Source organism: Penicillium cosmopolitanum (assembly GCF_028827165.1).
Source record: "Penicillium cosmopolitanum strain IBT 29677 chromosome Unknown utg000013l:1.0-859999.0:1.0-860633.0, whole genome shotgun sequence".
Taxonomy (NCBI): domain Eukaryota; kingdom Fungi; phylum Ascomycota; class Eurotiomycetes; order Eurotiales; family Aspergillaceae; genus Penicillium; species Penicillium cosmopolitanum.
The window spans coordinates 449279-464156 of NW_026622683.1; the positions used below are offsets into that span (position 1 = coordinate 449279).

Sequence of the window (14878 nt, forward strand, 5' to 3'; positions counted from 1 at the left end):
CTGAATTTTATTTCGATATCTTTGTCTGTGCCACAAGCTTGCCACTGGCTGTAGACAGTCGCGTGCCGCCGCGTATCGCAGGATCTTGCCGGGATGGCACAATCGGGGATCTAGGCGGAGATTGGCTGCTGGTGAGCTATTGGCCCGCTGCGATGGTGCTATGATTGCGACTGGCCAACACCAGCGCCAAGAACTCTTGGCTTGACCTTGGCTGGCAGGACACAGTGCAACATCACAGCTTGGCCGGGATATTCATTGGAGCAAAAGGCGGGCAGCTTTATGAGTGGCGGGCGATAACCCTATTTCAGCATATCCCGGCAGGGGAAGAGAACTTGTGGATCCTTTCATTTGCCAGCTCTATCCTAACCATTTGCCACGCTTATCCTGTCCTTTGACTTCTTTGATAAAGCTATTTCTGAATGTAGAAGGTGGAATAGTCGACACATGACCATGAATTGCAGCTAAACTTCTAGAACACGCCACAGTGAGCAGGATTTTGGACCCTGCATCAAGAAACCCCATGTCGACCAACATCTAGCGTATAATAGCGCGAGATAACTCTCCTATTGATACGAATTCAAAGGGCTCCACTCGGGTTCAACCGAGCATTGGCATTATCGTTAGTTTCGGCCTTTCCTTCATTGGCCGCACGGGCATTGGCATTAGCATTTCCTCGTGCACTCCCCTCTAGCCCGTAGAGTACATCCTCGGACATGCCTGGGATTACCATCTCGAATGTCTCACGCACCACCGCATATTGGTAGTACCCACATCGTGCGATCGGCTGCGTCTTGCGAACATCCAGCAATCCATCTGTCAGAACTTCGTCCCGGATATGCACGGCCACTACCCGTCCAATAACCACATCGACGGTTCCCATCGGCGGATTGCCTGGTAAGCGAACGGTTGAGTGATACTCGCATTCGAACTTAACCGGCGATTCGGCCACCATGGGGACATCCATCGTGCGTGCGGCCTCCTTGCTCACCCCCGCCCGTGTGAACTCGTCCACTCCATAAGGGACCTGCTCGGCGGAGATGTTGACCGCTTCGCGCAGATCCCAGGTCGCGAGGTTCCAAACAAATCGCCCCGTTTGTTCGGCATTTATCACCGTGTCTTTGCGTGTGCCCGATACTGTCTGGTTCGATGAAAACATAACATATGGCGGGTCGAAAGTAAGGTTGTTAAATTGCGAGTAAGGGGCCAGGTTGGCTTGGCCATCGTTGTTCTTGGTCGAGATCCATCCGATCGGGCGGGGGACCACGCAAGCCTAAGCAGATATCAGCATGGATTTGGAAAGCATTGGTGGCAATTGGAAGAGTCCACCTTGAACGGGTCATGCGGGAGGTTGTGCTCTGTCTTTCCGGGCTCATAAAACATTTTGCTGAGATGCTAAGTGTCTGGCAACTTTCTGTTATGTTGCCAATTGTAGCTGATTTATACCCCGCAGAAGCTTGCTTTGCACTGCCGATTCCGACTCCGAAGCCGCGATCCACTCACTGGCTGCATAGAATGTGGAGCTCGGTGTCGGTTCTCGGCTTCGGACCTCGCTGTGGATACCATCTCCATAATGTTGCAGGACCTTCTACTCAACTGTGTACTTGTATCTGTTACTCACAATGGAGTCAGCCGGCGCCTCGGATTCGGATCACTTCGGTCTTGGGTTTACTACTTGGGCACGGCATACCGATGTAGGTCCGAGTTTTCCGGTGAGCTACTTAAATATCGGCTCTCTCCAAGACAATTCAAATTCAATCTACAATTGACAATTGCACAATAATATTGTATACGTCATTACCATCTTTTATTATTAATACTATCATGGCGCATCTCAATTTCCGCACTTTCGTCGAAGCCCTCAAGGCGGATGGCGATCTCGTCGAAATTAACGAGCCAATCGACCCCAATCTTGAAGCTGCAGCTATCACTCGCCGCGTGTGCGAAACCGACGACAAAGCGCCTCTCTTCAACAACCTCATCGGTAACCAAAATGGTCTTTTCCGCATCCTCGGTGCACCGGCCTCTCTCCGTTCCTCGCCCAAAGATCGCTATGGCCGTCTTGCCCGCCATTTGGCTTTACCACCCACCGCGTCGATGCGCGAGATCCTCGACAAAATGTTGTCTGCATCGGAACTGCCTCCCATCGCCCCGCGCATTGTCGAGTCTGGCCCCTGCAAGGAAAACGTTCTCCTCGACGGTGAATTCGATCTGACTTCTCTCCCTGTCCCCATGATCCATCAACACGACGGTGGAAAGTATATCCAAACCTACGGTATGCATATCGTTCAATCGCCCGACGGCTCCTGGACCAACTGGTCCATCGCGCGTGCAATGGTTCACGACAAAAACCACCTCACTGGGCTCGTCATTGAACCCCAGCATATCTGGCAGATCCACCAAATGTGGAAGAAGGAGGGTCGCGATGTCCCCTGGGCTTTAGCTTTTGGTGTTCCCCCTGCCGCCATCATGGCGTCCAGCATGCCCATTCCAGACGGTGTGTCCGAGGCTGAATATGTCGGTGCCATGTCGGGCGAGGCACTTGAATTGGTCAAATGCGACACGAATAATTTGCACGTTCCTGCAACGGCCGAAATTGTGTTAGAGGGTACCCTTTCGATCACTGAGAAGGCACCTGAAGGTCCTTTCGGCGAGATGCACGGTTATGTCTTCCCGGCCGACACCCATCTCTGGCCCAAGTACAAGGTCGATCGCATCACATACCGTAACAATCCAATTCTCCCCATGTCCGCCTGTGGCCGTCTCACCGATGAGACGCACACAATGATCGGATCGCTCGCCGCAGCTGAAATTCGCAAAATCTGCCAGAAAGAGGGACTGCCCATCACAGACGCATTTGCACCCTTTGAGTCGCAGGTCACCTGGGTTGCCCTCCGCGTTGATGGTGCGAAGCTTCGTGCGCTCAAGACTACCCCGAAGGAGTTCTCCAAGAGAGTTGGTGATCTCGTTTTCAACTGCAAGCCGGGTTACACAATTCACCGCCTGGTATTGGTCGGTGAAGATATCGATGTTTACAACGGGAAGGATGTTATGTGGGCCTTTTCGACGCGCTGCCGACCTAATCTCGATGAGACTTTCTTCGAGGATGTGCGTGGATTCCCTCTTGTTCCGTATATGAGCCATGGCAACGGCTCCCCGGTTCAGGGTGGCAAGGTTGTTTCTGACGCGCTGATGCCGACTGAGTATACGACCGGTCGTGACTGGGTCCCAGCCGATTTTGACCATTCGTACCCGGAAGAATTGAAGGAGAAAGTGAAGGCGAAGTGGGTCCAGATGGGATTTAGAGACTCGGAGTAGAGAAAAAGATTTTTTTTATATTATTGGTACTAGAATATAGATAAATAGATTTCCAAGTTTTCATTTCGGATTGAAATTCTGTGTGAAGAGCACTGCACCAGTGTAAAATCTCTTCAGGGGTTTATCTACCACTGTAACTTATCTCTTGAAGCTTTCAAGTTCTGTTGCCTCCCTAGACGCACTTCCAGCTCTCCGGGACTTTCTCATTGCCACCAATGTAGACTTGTTTCTCTGGGTAGGGGCAAAGTGGCCTTTGTCGAAGCACCCCCGAAGTAGGATCGGTCGAGTTCGTCCATGTAGTTGCAATAACTTGCTTTATCACCATTCCGTTCTCGACCCAATCCATTAGAGCGAGTAACGCGTCATGCTGAGGATCCTCTAGCCTATTCCGTCCCGCCCATGCGTTCGATCCAAGTCTACTTGCTTGAGAGCCACCAGATATGAACCAGGGGGCTCCAACGGGCGTGTCTCCTACATGCTCCATTCCCGGAATGTAGAATAACCGGAACCAATCTCGCACGGCATCCAAGCCCCCAAGAAGAGCCAGAGTGCGCTCGTAAAACACACCGGATGATCGAGGCACAATGCCGCCGTCAGCAAGCCCGTGAAAGAGGAAAAGCTTACCACCACGGTCGCGGAATTTGTCGAGTGAGCTATAATCCCACGCCGTGCATTCACCTGGGTCGATTTTCTCGGCGAGTGAAACAATGCTATCGTTGTACTGCTCCCAAGTCCAATCGGGGTCGTTTAGTACGAAGTTCTGGATATAACCGTCTCCAAGCCCGGATGGTGCATCGCCAGAGAGAAGCATTGACCAGGTTGCCTCGGAACCTAATTCCATTCCGGGAAAAATAAGTTGTCCGTCAACAGTGTAGTTGGCATAGATTTCCTGCAGTGTCTGGAGCTGAGGGGCCGTAAGGCAGGCCGAGGCATTGGCCGTCTCGGTATCGCAAGCCAATTCTAAGCTTTCCAAGTTACACTCACTAGGAGAAGACACAATGCCGTCGACGACTCCATCGAGAATATCACAGTGCTTGACAACTTGGTTCGCGATAACGGCAAATAGATCACTGGGAATGTGATTGGGACTTGATACGGGTAAGTTGTAAGTTGCGACTTTGCTGGTCCATGGCTGCTGGTGTGAAGTCCACCATGCCGGGGCGCCAATAAGAACACCATCAAAGGAGTCGGCATGAAGCTGCACTTCCTTCAGGCCTTGACGGCCACCCGTCGAAGAGCCAGTATAATACGAATACTGAATGTCTCGAAGATAGAAGGCTTCGGTCAGGGCTTTTCCAAGCACGACCGACCCGTGAATTGCTCGGAAGCCAAAGTCCTTGCGCTTTTCCTCATTATCAAGTGCCCATGAGACATCTAGACTAGTCGAGTTGTGGCCAGTATCCGTCGATACAACGGCGTGACCATAGGTCACACCGTTACCCATGCTTAACCAGTTGATGCCACCGGCAAATCCACCATTGCCGACTGCGAGAAAGCGGTCGTTCCATTGAGAAGGTAAAAATAGGCCAAAGCGGTATGAAGAAATAGCGGACGTGGTGACATTAACAATTACAGCGCAGAGCTCGGGGAGATAGGTTGAGTTGGAGGGATAGGCAATATCAGGAGCTCCCTCGCCGTAGCTACCCCCAGCTTCCACAAAGGCTGTGGATAACACGGTGGCTTCTTTGGGCAGGGCATGCTGAAAATTAAATTTCGTGCAAGTACTGCGATGGCTAAATGCTTCGCTTAGCGCGACAAGTGATGTCACAAGAGAAGCGTATAGTGTGGTACATCTCATGTTGATAGCAACTGAGGATAAATCTTTAGATGAAAGAGCGAAGGGGCACCAGTTAGACCACTGGCAGAGTACGCTGTGGGATCAGATAACAGGATCTGGATGCGGTAGCTACTGAATAAATAGAGAATTGAAATCGAGTGTGAGGGACCATCCAACCCCACATAACCCACTTCAAACCAGCATCATGTACCCCGCGATATCATGAGACTGTCTCTATACCAGGCTAGGTATCACCTGCACTTCTCTATCTTGCAGCTGGATCAATATAAAATGAGACAGTGGCTAGCATGAACTTGACCTTAACTCTAGAGCTGTACATTCCTTGTTCCAACCTATATCAGCATTCGCCAAATAAACGCAACCTTGTGTACTAATCGGATGTTCGTCGGATCTGTGGGCAAATGAAACACTAAATAGTTCTATGTATGTCGGAAAACGGACTGGGATCAACCAGTACCAGTATGAGAAGCGGAAAAGTAAACTCTGTATTTATAAAATGCAACTAAAGATGTGGGGCTAACTCAGGGTGTATAACGAGGCGCTGCAGATGATGTGGGACATATGTCTAAGATCCACAGGCTCAAAATTGACCCTTCAAACAGTGACAAAAATCAAGCCGAAACTTTCTATGGGTGTTATTAAGAAATATAAAAGTGAATACTGCCTATATATGCGAATCTGGCGGTGAGATGAGAAACTCACTGGAGGTGTAAACTTGGAATTTGACATGGTGGGGGTGCAAGTATATATTCCTACCACGTACTGAGCACACAGTGACAATTTTGGCAATCATTAACAGCAACTTGAACTCGAAATTGCTTGGGGAATTACCTAGACGTCCTAGAATATCCCCACCCAATAAGCCTTTAGCCGGCAAGAATTGATAGAATTCCATTGTTATCTATCATTGAATATCACGATTTGCAGCATTCCAGCCTCGCCGTCACCGCAAACTGGCCCGTGCACGGAACCGGAACACTCCGAGTCAACTTGAACCACTCAACTTTTGCAGCTGGTTATCTTCCAAGATTTATTCTGAGGATTTACATTTCGGTGTCTCGGAACTGACATATATGAACCTTTCGCACTCATCGCACCGGTAAAGCATCCCAGAAACGCCAATCCCGCTAAGTAGTAGCTGGCCTTGCAGCAATCTCGGACCTCGGCATGAATGTCAGCCAAGATGAGGCAGACCGAGTTCTCCGACTCAAATCCCGAGAACGCGAAACACACGCTTGTTATCCCTGTCGGAAGCGCAAAGTAAAATGTGACGGTCACCATCCATGTCGGACCTGTGTCCGTCGCAAGCACCCACACATCTGCTCGTATCAATTGCGTGGCCGAGGGGGGCCATCATCTCCTCTAACTGCACCAGGGAGCGTGCGGAATGCGAGGTCGCCGGAGGGCTCGGTCGGTCAAAATATTGATGTTAATATTGATGCCGATGCTCATGTACCTGCGGAGGCTGGCGATGTGCGACCTGATGATGCTTCGAAGAATTATGTGTATTCGGGGGATAACTCCGTCGTCTCGATCCTGCGACTGAGAGCGTCCGGTGCGAACGACTCCGTTGCCAGGGAGGTTGGATCGGTACTGGGTCTTCAGAACACTTTCAGTTCGTATCCATTCATGGATTCTAAAACACCCCAAGAGCGCTGGCATTCGTTGCTGGGCATTTTGCCGCAACGGACGGAAGTTTTGAAGTATGTCCCTCGCATCCCATCATGAGCATATAAGCTAACCAGCAGGTTCTTTCACTATTATCGTGTTACTGCGTACCCGTTCAATCCGATACTAGCAGACATGGATCGCTTTGAGTCAGACTTGTGCACTTATCTGAATGCCCATGCAAATGGGGACCTCCATGACCCAGAAAAAATCACGGAGCGTTGGGCAACGGATAAATCGATCGGCCACATCAGCTTGCTGCTAGCTACTTTGGCAGCTGGCTCACATTACTCCGATATCGAGTATCCGCAGCGCTTGGAACTTTCCACAGACTTTGGTAAGTTTTGGTCCCTGGCATTATTGAGCACGCTGACCATCCATCAGCACGCCGGTCATTTCATGCACTCCGCCTGGCAAATTTTCTTTTTCGCCCATCATTGGATATAATTCAGGCGCTATTAATATTGGGGAATACACTACAAAATATGGGCCAGTCGGATGCGGCCTGGGCATTGCTAGGCACGACCATTCGATTGGCGCAGACTATGGGGCTTCATACTGAGCGCAGTACCATTCATTGGCCTGAGTATGTGCGAACAAAGGCAAGGGCCTTATGGTAAGAAGAACTTCAAGCAAGGTCATGGTTATGAGAATAACTAAACTTTTTAGGTCGACAATTGTTTGGCAAGATAGCCTACTCTGCCTCTGTTATGATCGCCCTCCCATTGTATCAGTCTCCGGATGGCCCCTTGACAACTCATTCGTTGAGAGACACGGCCTTTCATATACAGATATCATGCATTTTATATGCAGAGTTGGACTGGATATTCTAGGACCTGAAGGTTTAGGCATTACTGCCGCCGACCGAGGAATCGAATACTTACAGCACATTGACCGCGTCCGTCAAAAAGCCCAACCCCATCTGCATTCTCGCGAAAATTGCACAACATTGCAGCACCACCTCGAACACCTAGCTTTGAAAATGCACACCTCCTTTTGTGTATCTGTCGCCTGTCGTCCAGCCATGAAGCAAGCGCAGGTACAGCCGCCACATTCGGATATTCTACGCTCACGCGCGAAGGGAAGTCTTATTGACGCTTCGAGAGCATTCCTCGACTTCCAAGCGCTCAGTGTTGTTCCACTGCGCAGTTGGTCTATGGTACATACTGTATTAAGCTCGACCCTTTTGCTCTGCATGTGGGAGGAAACTCGCAATGACCCCGAAGGCCGCGACCTGCAGCAAAGAGTGATCGATGTATTTTCATCCTCTGACTCACGATCGGATGATGGGACAATGTCGGAGCAAGACCAACAATGGCTGTCCGCTCGTCATATTCGTGCCTTGGTGACACTCCGAGCTGCCCTAGATAGGGAGGGAGATCGATCGGCCGAAAATGAAAACGCTGCAACAGGACCACATCCAGTTCCTTTTGATGGGTATGTTGTTTATGTTGTCTTGAAAGAGCATTGCTGATCATGCAGAAATTTTGAAAGTTATCTTGAAATGCCAAATGCCTTCGATATTTCCCCGGTCACGTATCTTGACTCGATTATGAATGGTGTGTATGACCCGCGAGAAAGCTTGCTCCTTGACTAACACTAGCAGTGCCGATGTTCGACTTCACTCAGGAGAATGGATTTTTGTAACGGAAAAAAGTATTATGATGTCCATAATGAAATAACACAATTTTGACAAATAAGCCATTAGCTATTGTTGCCATTTTCCCTTAAGCTAGCTTGCGTTTCATGGTATTGAGCTAGCAGCACATAGCTCCAAGTAGTGCAATCGCTCAATCGTGCCTTATTGGTCTAACTTTTTAAAATTGGGCGGATAACTCGGATAACTGAGACAGCACCACTATTTCCGGTTCTGAATTCCTTCTGTGCCCTTGTATTCGGTGGTTTTCTTCCAGGCCGCGTGTTCGGGGCTCGGCATTGGGGCTCGGTCTTGCTCGGAGTATGAAAATCGGGCCGATCAGCATTCACTCTGGCACTCACCTTGCCGATTCTTGTCAAAGCCGACCGAGTTTTGTTTTGCCACAGCTTCTTATAAGATAGCTAGTTTGGTTCTCTTTTCGCATCTTCATCTATCACTCACCATCGCATTATACAGTCCTGTATACAAACACTGCCTCCAAACACTACATACCAGTACCATCATACAACGACAGAAACACCTACCTCTCCCATGCTTTCTCTACTCTCCGGCACACAGACTCCCCAGTCCGGGCGAGCCTCACCTGGAAGCTCTCACGGCCTAGAAACAATGCACACCGAACACCGTCATGCACCGGCAGCTTCCCGCAAACGTATCGTCGTCGCGATGACCGGGGCTACCGGCGCCGCCCTTGGGATCAAAGTCCTCATCGCCCTGCGACGCCTGAATATTGAAACACACCTTATCATGAGCAAATGGGCCGAAGCAACTATAAAATACGAGACAGATTACCACCCATCAAACGTCAAGGCTCTGGCCGATCACGTCCACAACATCAATGACATGGCGGCGCCAGTAGCGAGTGGCTCATTTAAAACGGATGGGATGATTGTTGTGCCTTGCAGTATGAAGACCCTTGCAGGAATTCATAGCGGGTTCTGTGATGACTTGATCTCACGCACGGCGGATGTTATGCTTAAAGAGCGGCGCAAGCTTGTTCTCGTTGCGAGGGAGACACCGCTGAGTGATATTCATTTGCGGAACATGCTCGAGATCACGCGCAGCGGAGCTATCATTTTCCCACCAGTTCCAGCTTATTATATCCGGGCTGCATCGGTTGATGATCTGATCAATCAAAGTGTGGGGCGCATGTTGGATTTGTTTGATTTGGATACGGGGGATTTCGAGAGGTGGGACGGCTGGCAGACTGAGAAGTGAGCCGCTGGAATGACCAGAACAAGGATGTACTGCTGGGGTGGTAGTTTGCATGGAATACTCGGCGTTTTAGGGAAGAATAGATTGGGTACCACACCTTCACGTGAAAAAACATGTATACAAAGTCTATAATCTACAAAATAAAGGCAAGGATGCATATTCCTGGCCTCTTCTGGTCGGTTCTCCGGAACACACGCGGCTTGGGTAGGATTCTCGCTTCTGCAGCCCTCAGATAACTGGACTGCGCAAGTGAATACGGTTGAATACGGTTGGACCCTGCTGCCTAGAGTTTCCAATAGTTGACTGAGCCAAATGACTGTCCATCGTCAACCATCGTCCTCCTGTTCCTTTCTTCACGGTTGCGCCCAAGACCCTTTTTATCTCCGATCTGTCAGGAACAAGGGGCATGCCAATAGAACCTCCTCGAGTCAAACTTCTGCATCTTGCCACTCGATCTTCGCGGATGACTGTCGTGAATGGGCGTATAGTATACGACGGCGATCAAACCGAGTCCACCCGTCGATCTGCAGTTCCGCTTTCTCAGTGGTAGGGATGTTCCCCACACCCCCAGGATTCGCGGGGCCGATGCGGTCATCTTGCATTTCAGCGTTCGTGCGCATCAGTATTCTAGTCAGCCGACTGCCCTGGGCGCGAGTTTTTGTCCTATCATACTGATTCTTCAACACGCACCCAAGGCGCTTACGCTTTGGCCTTCTTCATCGACCTACCAGATTTTGCCTTAACATCCGTTTACATCTAGCGAGCCCCAATATGCTCAATGTTGACTCGCGCATGGCCGTCTCCGGTGAAGATTCCTTTCTTAGAATAGATGCAACTTGATTCCGATGCCGAAACCCCCTCTCCTCCACCGCGGGGTCAATTTGAACCTCGCGATGATTTTTCTCAACCGAGGAACCACATGTTTATTCCTTCTCCATTGAGCTTGTCAATGAACAACGGAGCCGTAGAGTGATGTTTAAAAGCAAAGTCTTTGCCCCTTGAGGGATGACAAAGGAGCACCAGATCTCATAAGTATTCTCTAGACTCCATTCAAGATGATGTTGGTGCAGTTAACTCTATATTTCCTGCTCGCCCTGCCCGCAACTTTTGCTGCACCAGCACAACAGAAGAGAGCAACTGCCCCAACTGTCACCATCTCGAAGCCTGCAGCTACAGTTATTGGCTCCTCCTTGAACAATGTGGACAGTTTCAACGGAATACCCTTTGCGCAGCCACCCACTGGATCTCTTCGACTCAAGCCCCCGAAGGCCATCTCATCTTCTCTCGGGACAGTTAAAGCTACAGGAACCGCACGATCCTGCCCGCAGTTCTATTTCTCTACTGATACTGCTGGCTTCCCTGTATCCGTTTTGGGAGAGCTAGCAAATATTCCGATATTTCAAACCGTTAGCAATGCCGGCGAAGATTGTTTGACCGTCAGTATTCAACGTCCGTCAGGAACAGCTGCAAATGCAAAACTCCCCGTTCTCGTTTGGATATTCGGTGGCGGGTTTGAACTTGGATCAACCCAGATGTATGATGGTTCCAGTCTCGTGTCCGCCTCTGTGAGCCTTGATATGCCCATCATTTTTGTTGCGATGAACTATCGCGTTGGTGGATTTGGTTTCATGCCTGGGTCAGAGATATTGAAAGATGGCTCTGCAAACCTGGGTCTTCTCGATCAACGCCTTGCCCTGGAATGGGTGGCAGATAATATCGAAGCATTTGGGGGAGATCCATCCAAGGTGACTATCTGGGGTGAGTCTGCAGGTTCTATATCTGTTTTCGACCAGATGGCCCTGTATGATGGCGATAATACTTACAATGGGTCGCCGCTGTTCCGAGCGGGAATCATGAACTCTGGAAGCATTGTGCCCGCAGACCCTGTTGACGGTACCAAGGGCCAAGAGGTATACGACACCGTTGTTGAATCGGCAGGATGTGGATCTGCTACCGATACTCTGGAATGTCTCCGCAGCCTGGATTATACCAAGTTCCTAAACGCAGCGAACTCTGTTCCTGGAATTCTTTCATACAATTCCGTCGCATTATCGTATCTTCCTAGACCGGATGGAACGGTCTTGACCGACTCTCCCGAGAATCTGGTTACCAGTGGCAGGTATGCCTCTGTTCCTTTCATCGTGGGGGACCAAGAAGATGAAGGGACCATCTTTGCTCTCTTCCAAGCTAGCATCACCACAACGTCTCAGTTGGTGGATTATTTGAAGAATATATTCTTCCAGGGGGCTTCCGAGGCTCAGCTGAAGGAGCTTGTAGCGACATATCCAGATGTCACTACTGATGGATCCCCATTCCGCACGGGTATTTTCAATAACTGGTATCCACAGTATAAGCGCATTGCAGCAATCCTTGGAGATCTCACCTTTACAATTACTCGGCGCGCGTTCCTCAAGCTGGCGACGGAGGCAAAACCAGATGTAGCCGCTTGGTCTTACCTCTCTAGCTACGATTATGGCACCCCAATCCTCGGAACATTCCATGGGTCCGATATTCTGCAGGTCTTTTATGGAATTCTGCCCAATTACGCGTCAAAGTCCATTCATTCATATTATTTGTCTTTTGTCTATGACTTGGACCCCAATTCGCGGGCCGCTGATTACATGGACTGGCCAGATTGGGGAACGAATCAAACGTTGATGCAATTCTTCAATAACCGTGGAGCACTTTTGGCAGACAACTTTCGACAGGATACTTATAATTTTATCCTAGAGAATGTTGGATCTTTCCATATTTAGGTCGGCCTACTGGATATGAGACCAGAAGATATGAGATGACGAAATGATAGCATGATACTTTCCGTGAAGGAATATATAAATCTCACAATTTATAATAGACCTGGACTATAAATTAGAACAACACTATCTCCATGTGGCCGTCACTGTGGCCGTTGAGCCCGAACAGCCAGTAGGCACAGTGTACGAGCGGTTAGGGTCACTTTCCCAAGTCACGGAAGAAGACCCACTTGTCTTCTCAATAAATTTGTACTCGAAGGACGACCCGACTGGAATCGTAACTTGAACATACCATAGATGGTTTGACGAGGTATACTGATCTGCCGAAAGCAAAATCGCATCATCAGTGTCCCAGCTACCCAACTGACTGATTGAACCAGACAAATAGACATCCTGTCCATATGAAGTGGTAACAATCTCTTTGAAAAGAACTGGTAGTGCCGTGGCCTGGGTGCAAGACGAAGTTGTGGTGCTAACAGTCGATTTAGTAGTCGTTGTAGCAGAGCCCGACGATGCACAAGGCCCGCTGCTAGTTCCAACAGAAGCTAGCATGAGCACGCGAGGCAGACCAGATGCCATTGGCACTGCGATATTCCCGTTTGAGTCAACAGTGATCGATGTACAAGTGTACATCTCCATGAGCGCAGTGCCGGAAGAATATCCACTACCGCTGAGACTCAGAGTGTAGGAGCTGCCGGACGAGCCATAGTTGGAAAGAACTGTTATAACCTGCGATCCACTTGATCCCTTCTTCATGGCAATCGTATGACTGTCTTGGTAGAATGGAGAGTTCTATTCATATCATTGTTAGATGCGGTTTCCCGGGGATATGGGTGGACGTCACCTTGGATGTAATATAAGAAGAGTCTGAAGACACAGCGAGTGCACGAACTTTATTCGTCGTTGCAATATATTGATACAGCTCAGCAGTCGTCGAGTAGCCGGAAAGCCAGGTCGCTTCGCGATTCGCGGGGTCACTGCCTCCGCTATAGTGTTGTTCTTGGCCAGCGTAGATGATCGGGATACCATCTGAAAAAAAGAGGAAGGAAATCACATTCTTTGCTTGCGAATAATCACTCGTGTATCTGCTCAATTAGAATTTGTTGTTCAATCAAGAATGATCTACTTACGAAGCGAATCGAGGATTATCGTGATTCTCGATGAAGTTTCCGAGCAAGGTGGAATCAGAACAATCAGAAGCAACTGAATTGATCATGTTATACAGATCACTGATGCTTCCGCTTGACGACTCAAATGCGTAAAGCAGTTGGTAATAGCTTATAAGTCAGATGAATATAGTCTGAGATTTGAGAAGGTAGATACTCACATGGGGTAGTTTAGAACTCCATCTAGGTAGTTTTGGTAGGGACATGTGTAGGCTGGGTCTCCATCGAAAACCTCTCCCACACAATATACGCCAGCTGCACTGTTATAGCCCGGCCAGAAGGACTCTTGAACGTGTTTGAGTGTGTCAATCCGTAGACCGTCGACTGTTTGAATATTAGCAGAGACTGGCAAATGTAAACAGGAAACATACTAGAATAGTTTGAAACTAGATCTGTAATCCAGTTATACCAGATCATCTGGACAGAAGATAGTTCGGTGTTCAGGTCAGGCAAAGAGACAGTGGTGTCTCCGAGCCAACAGTCTTCCACGTTGGTCTGGTTATCGTAATTGCTAATTAGACAATACGAATGGAAGTAGGAGGATGAATCAAAGGGATTGAAGACACTGTAGTCGACCGTATTTCCTGCACCGTTGTATCCCTGCCTTATAATCAGTATCGATAGTTACGCAGAAGGGTTCAACTAACCATGTGATTTGCCACTACATCGACCATCAGATACATCCCCCTAGCGTGTAGAGCTTTCGAAAGAGCCTTAATGTCAGCAGCAGTGCCGTGGTTCGAATTGACCTCATATCTAGGAAATTAGTTTTTCGTATGATTCAGTGAGCTGAAAACTCACATCTTCTGTTGCCAGTAGCCATGATAGGCTTCACCGTCACCCGTATCGCCGTCGAGCTGTTCGGTGACCGGGGTGATCCAGATGGCGGTAAATCCCATGCCTTGGATATAATCCAGCTAGGTGTAATTAGCCTCGTATAACGAACTAACTTCTTTATTTTTACCGCGCATACATGATTGATGATTCCTTGCCAACTTCCACCACAGTAAATCTATTCCAATTAGACGGGTTGATTTTCAAGATTGGGTTCGTTACATGCCCTGTCTGTGACATCACAAGCAGCTGTGGTTGAATTATCGTCACGTCCAAATCGATCAGTCAACAGAAAGTAAATTGACTGGGACCGCCATTCCGCAGGTGAAAGCGCGGCGATGACCTGAATGAGCAGAAGTGTAGCAGCAAGGACAAGGTACATTTTGCCCCGTCGAAAATGTGGATAATGGCACTCTCTATCTGAGTCTAATCCGCAGCCACTGGCGCATTTTATACATTAACCCCGCAAATC

At 49.1% G+C, this 14878-nt stretch overlaps 7 protein-coding genes across 7 annotated transcripts; 4 read left to right on the top strand and 3 right to left on the bottom strand.

Annotated features, from left to right (window-relative positions):
- Positions 1-577: 577 nt before the first annotated feature.
- N7509_014149 (flavin reductase family protein) lies at positions 578-1380 on the bottom strand (the record flags this gene model as incomplete). Its single annotated transcript, XM_056638786.1, has 2 exons — positions 578-1270; positions 1327-1380. 2 exons carry the CDS (start codon positions 1378-1380, stop codon positions 578-580), a joined length of 747 nt encoding a protein of 248 aa, XP_056480775.1.
- Positions 1381-1821: 441 nt separating this feature from the next.
- N7509_014150 (UbiD family decarboxylase) lies at positions 1822-3315 on the top strand (the record flags this gene model as incomplete). Its single annotated transcript, XM_056638787.1, has 1 exon — positions 1822-3315. One exon carries the CDS (start codon positions 1822-1824, stop codon positions 3313-3315), a length of 1494 nt encoding a protein of 497 aa, XP_056480776.1.
- A 172-nt stretch (positions 3316-3487) lies between these two features.
- N7509_014151 (uncharacterized protein) lies at positions 3488-5113 on the bottom strand (the record flags this gene model as incomplete). The annotated part of the gene is made up of 1 exon (XM_056638788.1): positions 3488-5113. The coding sequence occupies one exon, from the start codon at positions 5111-5113 to the stop codon at positions 3488-3490; it is 1626 nt and encodes a 541-aa protein (XP_056480777.1).
- A 1167-nt stretch (positions 5114-6280) lies between these two features.
- On the top strand, positions 6281-8428 carry N7509_014152 (Zn(II)2Cys6 transcription factor; the record flags this gene model as incomplete). Its single annotated transcript, XM_056638789.1, has 6 exons — positions 6281-6816; positions 6862-7118; positions 7166-7397; positions 7451-8218; positions 8264-8340; positions 8388-8428. The coding sequence occupies 6 exons, from the start codon at positions 6281-6283 to the stop codon at positions 8426-8428; spliced, it is 1911 nt and encodes a 636-aa protein (XP_056480778.1).
- Positions 8429-9047: 619 nt separating this feature from the next.
- N7509_014153 (UbiX family flavin prenyltransferase) lies at positions 9048-9656 on the top strand (the record flags this gene model as incomplete). The annotated part of the gene is made up of 1 exon (XM_056638790.1): positions 9048-9656. One exon carries the CDS (start codon positions 9048-9050, stop codon positions 9654-9656), a length of 609 nt encoding a protein of 202 aa, XP_056480779.1.
- Positions 9657-10708: 1052 nt separating this feature from the next.
- N7509_014154 (putative extracellular lipase) lies at positions 10709-12409 on the top strand (the record flags this gene model as incomplete). The annotated part of the gene is made up of 1 exon (XM_056638791.1): positions 10709-12409. One exon carries the CDS (start codon positions 10709-10711, stop codon positions 12407-12409), a length of 1701 nt encoding a protein of 566 aa, XP_056480780.1.
- Positions 12410-12532: 123 nt separating this feature from the next.
- On the bottom strand, positions 12533-14788 carry N7509_014155 (putative alpha-amylase; the record flags this gene model as incomplete). The annotated part of the gene is given in 9 exon segments (XM_056638792.1): positions 12533-13198; positions 13251-13491; positions 13537-13683; positions 13734-13896; positions 13944-14172; positions 14220-14328; positions 14374-14489; positions 14546-14584; positions 14600-14788. The coding sequence occupies 9 exon segments, from the start codon at positions 14786-14788 to the stop codon at positions 12533-12535; spliced, it is 1899 nt and encodes a 632-aa protein (XP_056480781.1).
- Between the last annotated feature and the right edge of the window lie 90 nt (positions 14789-14878).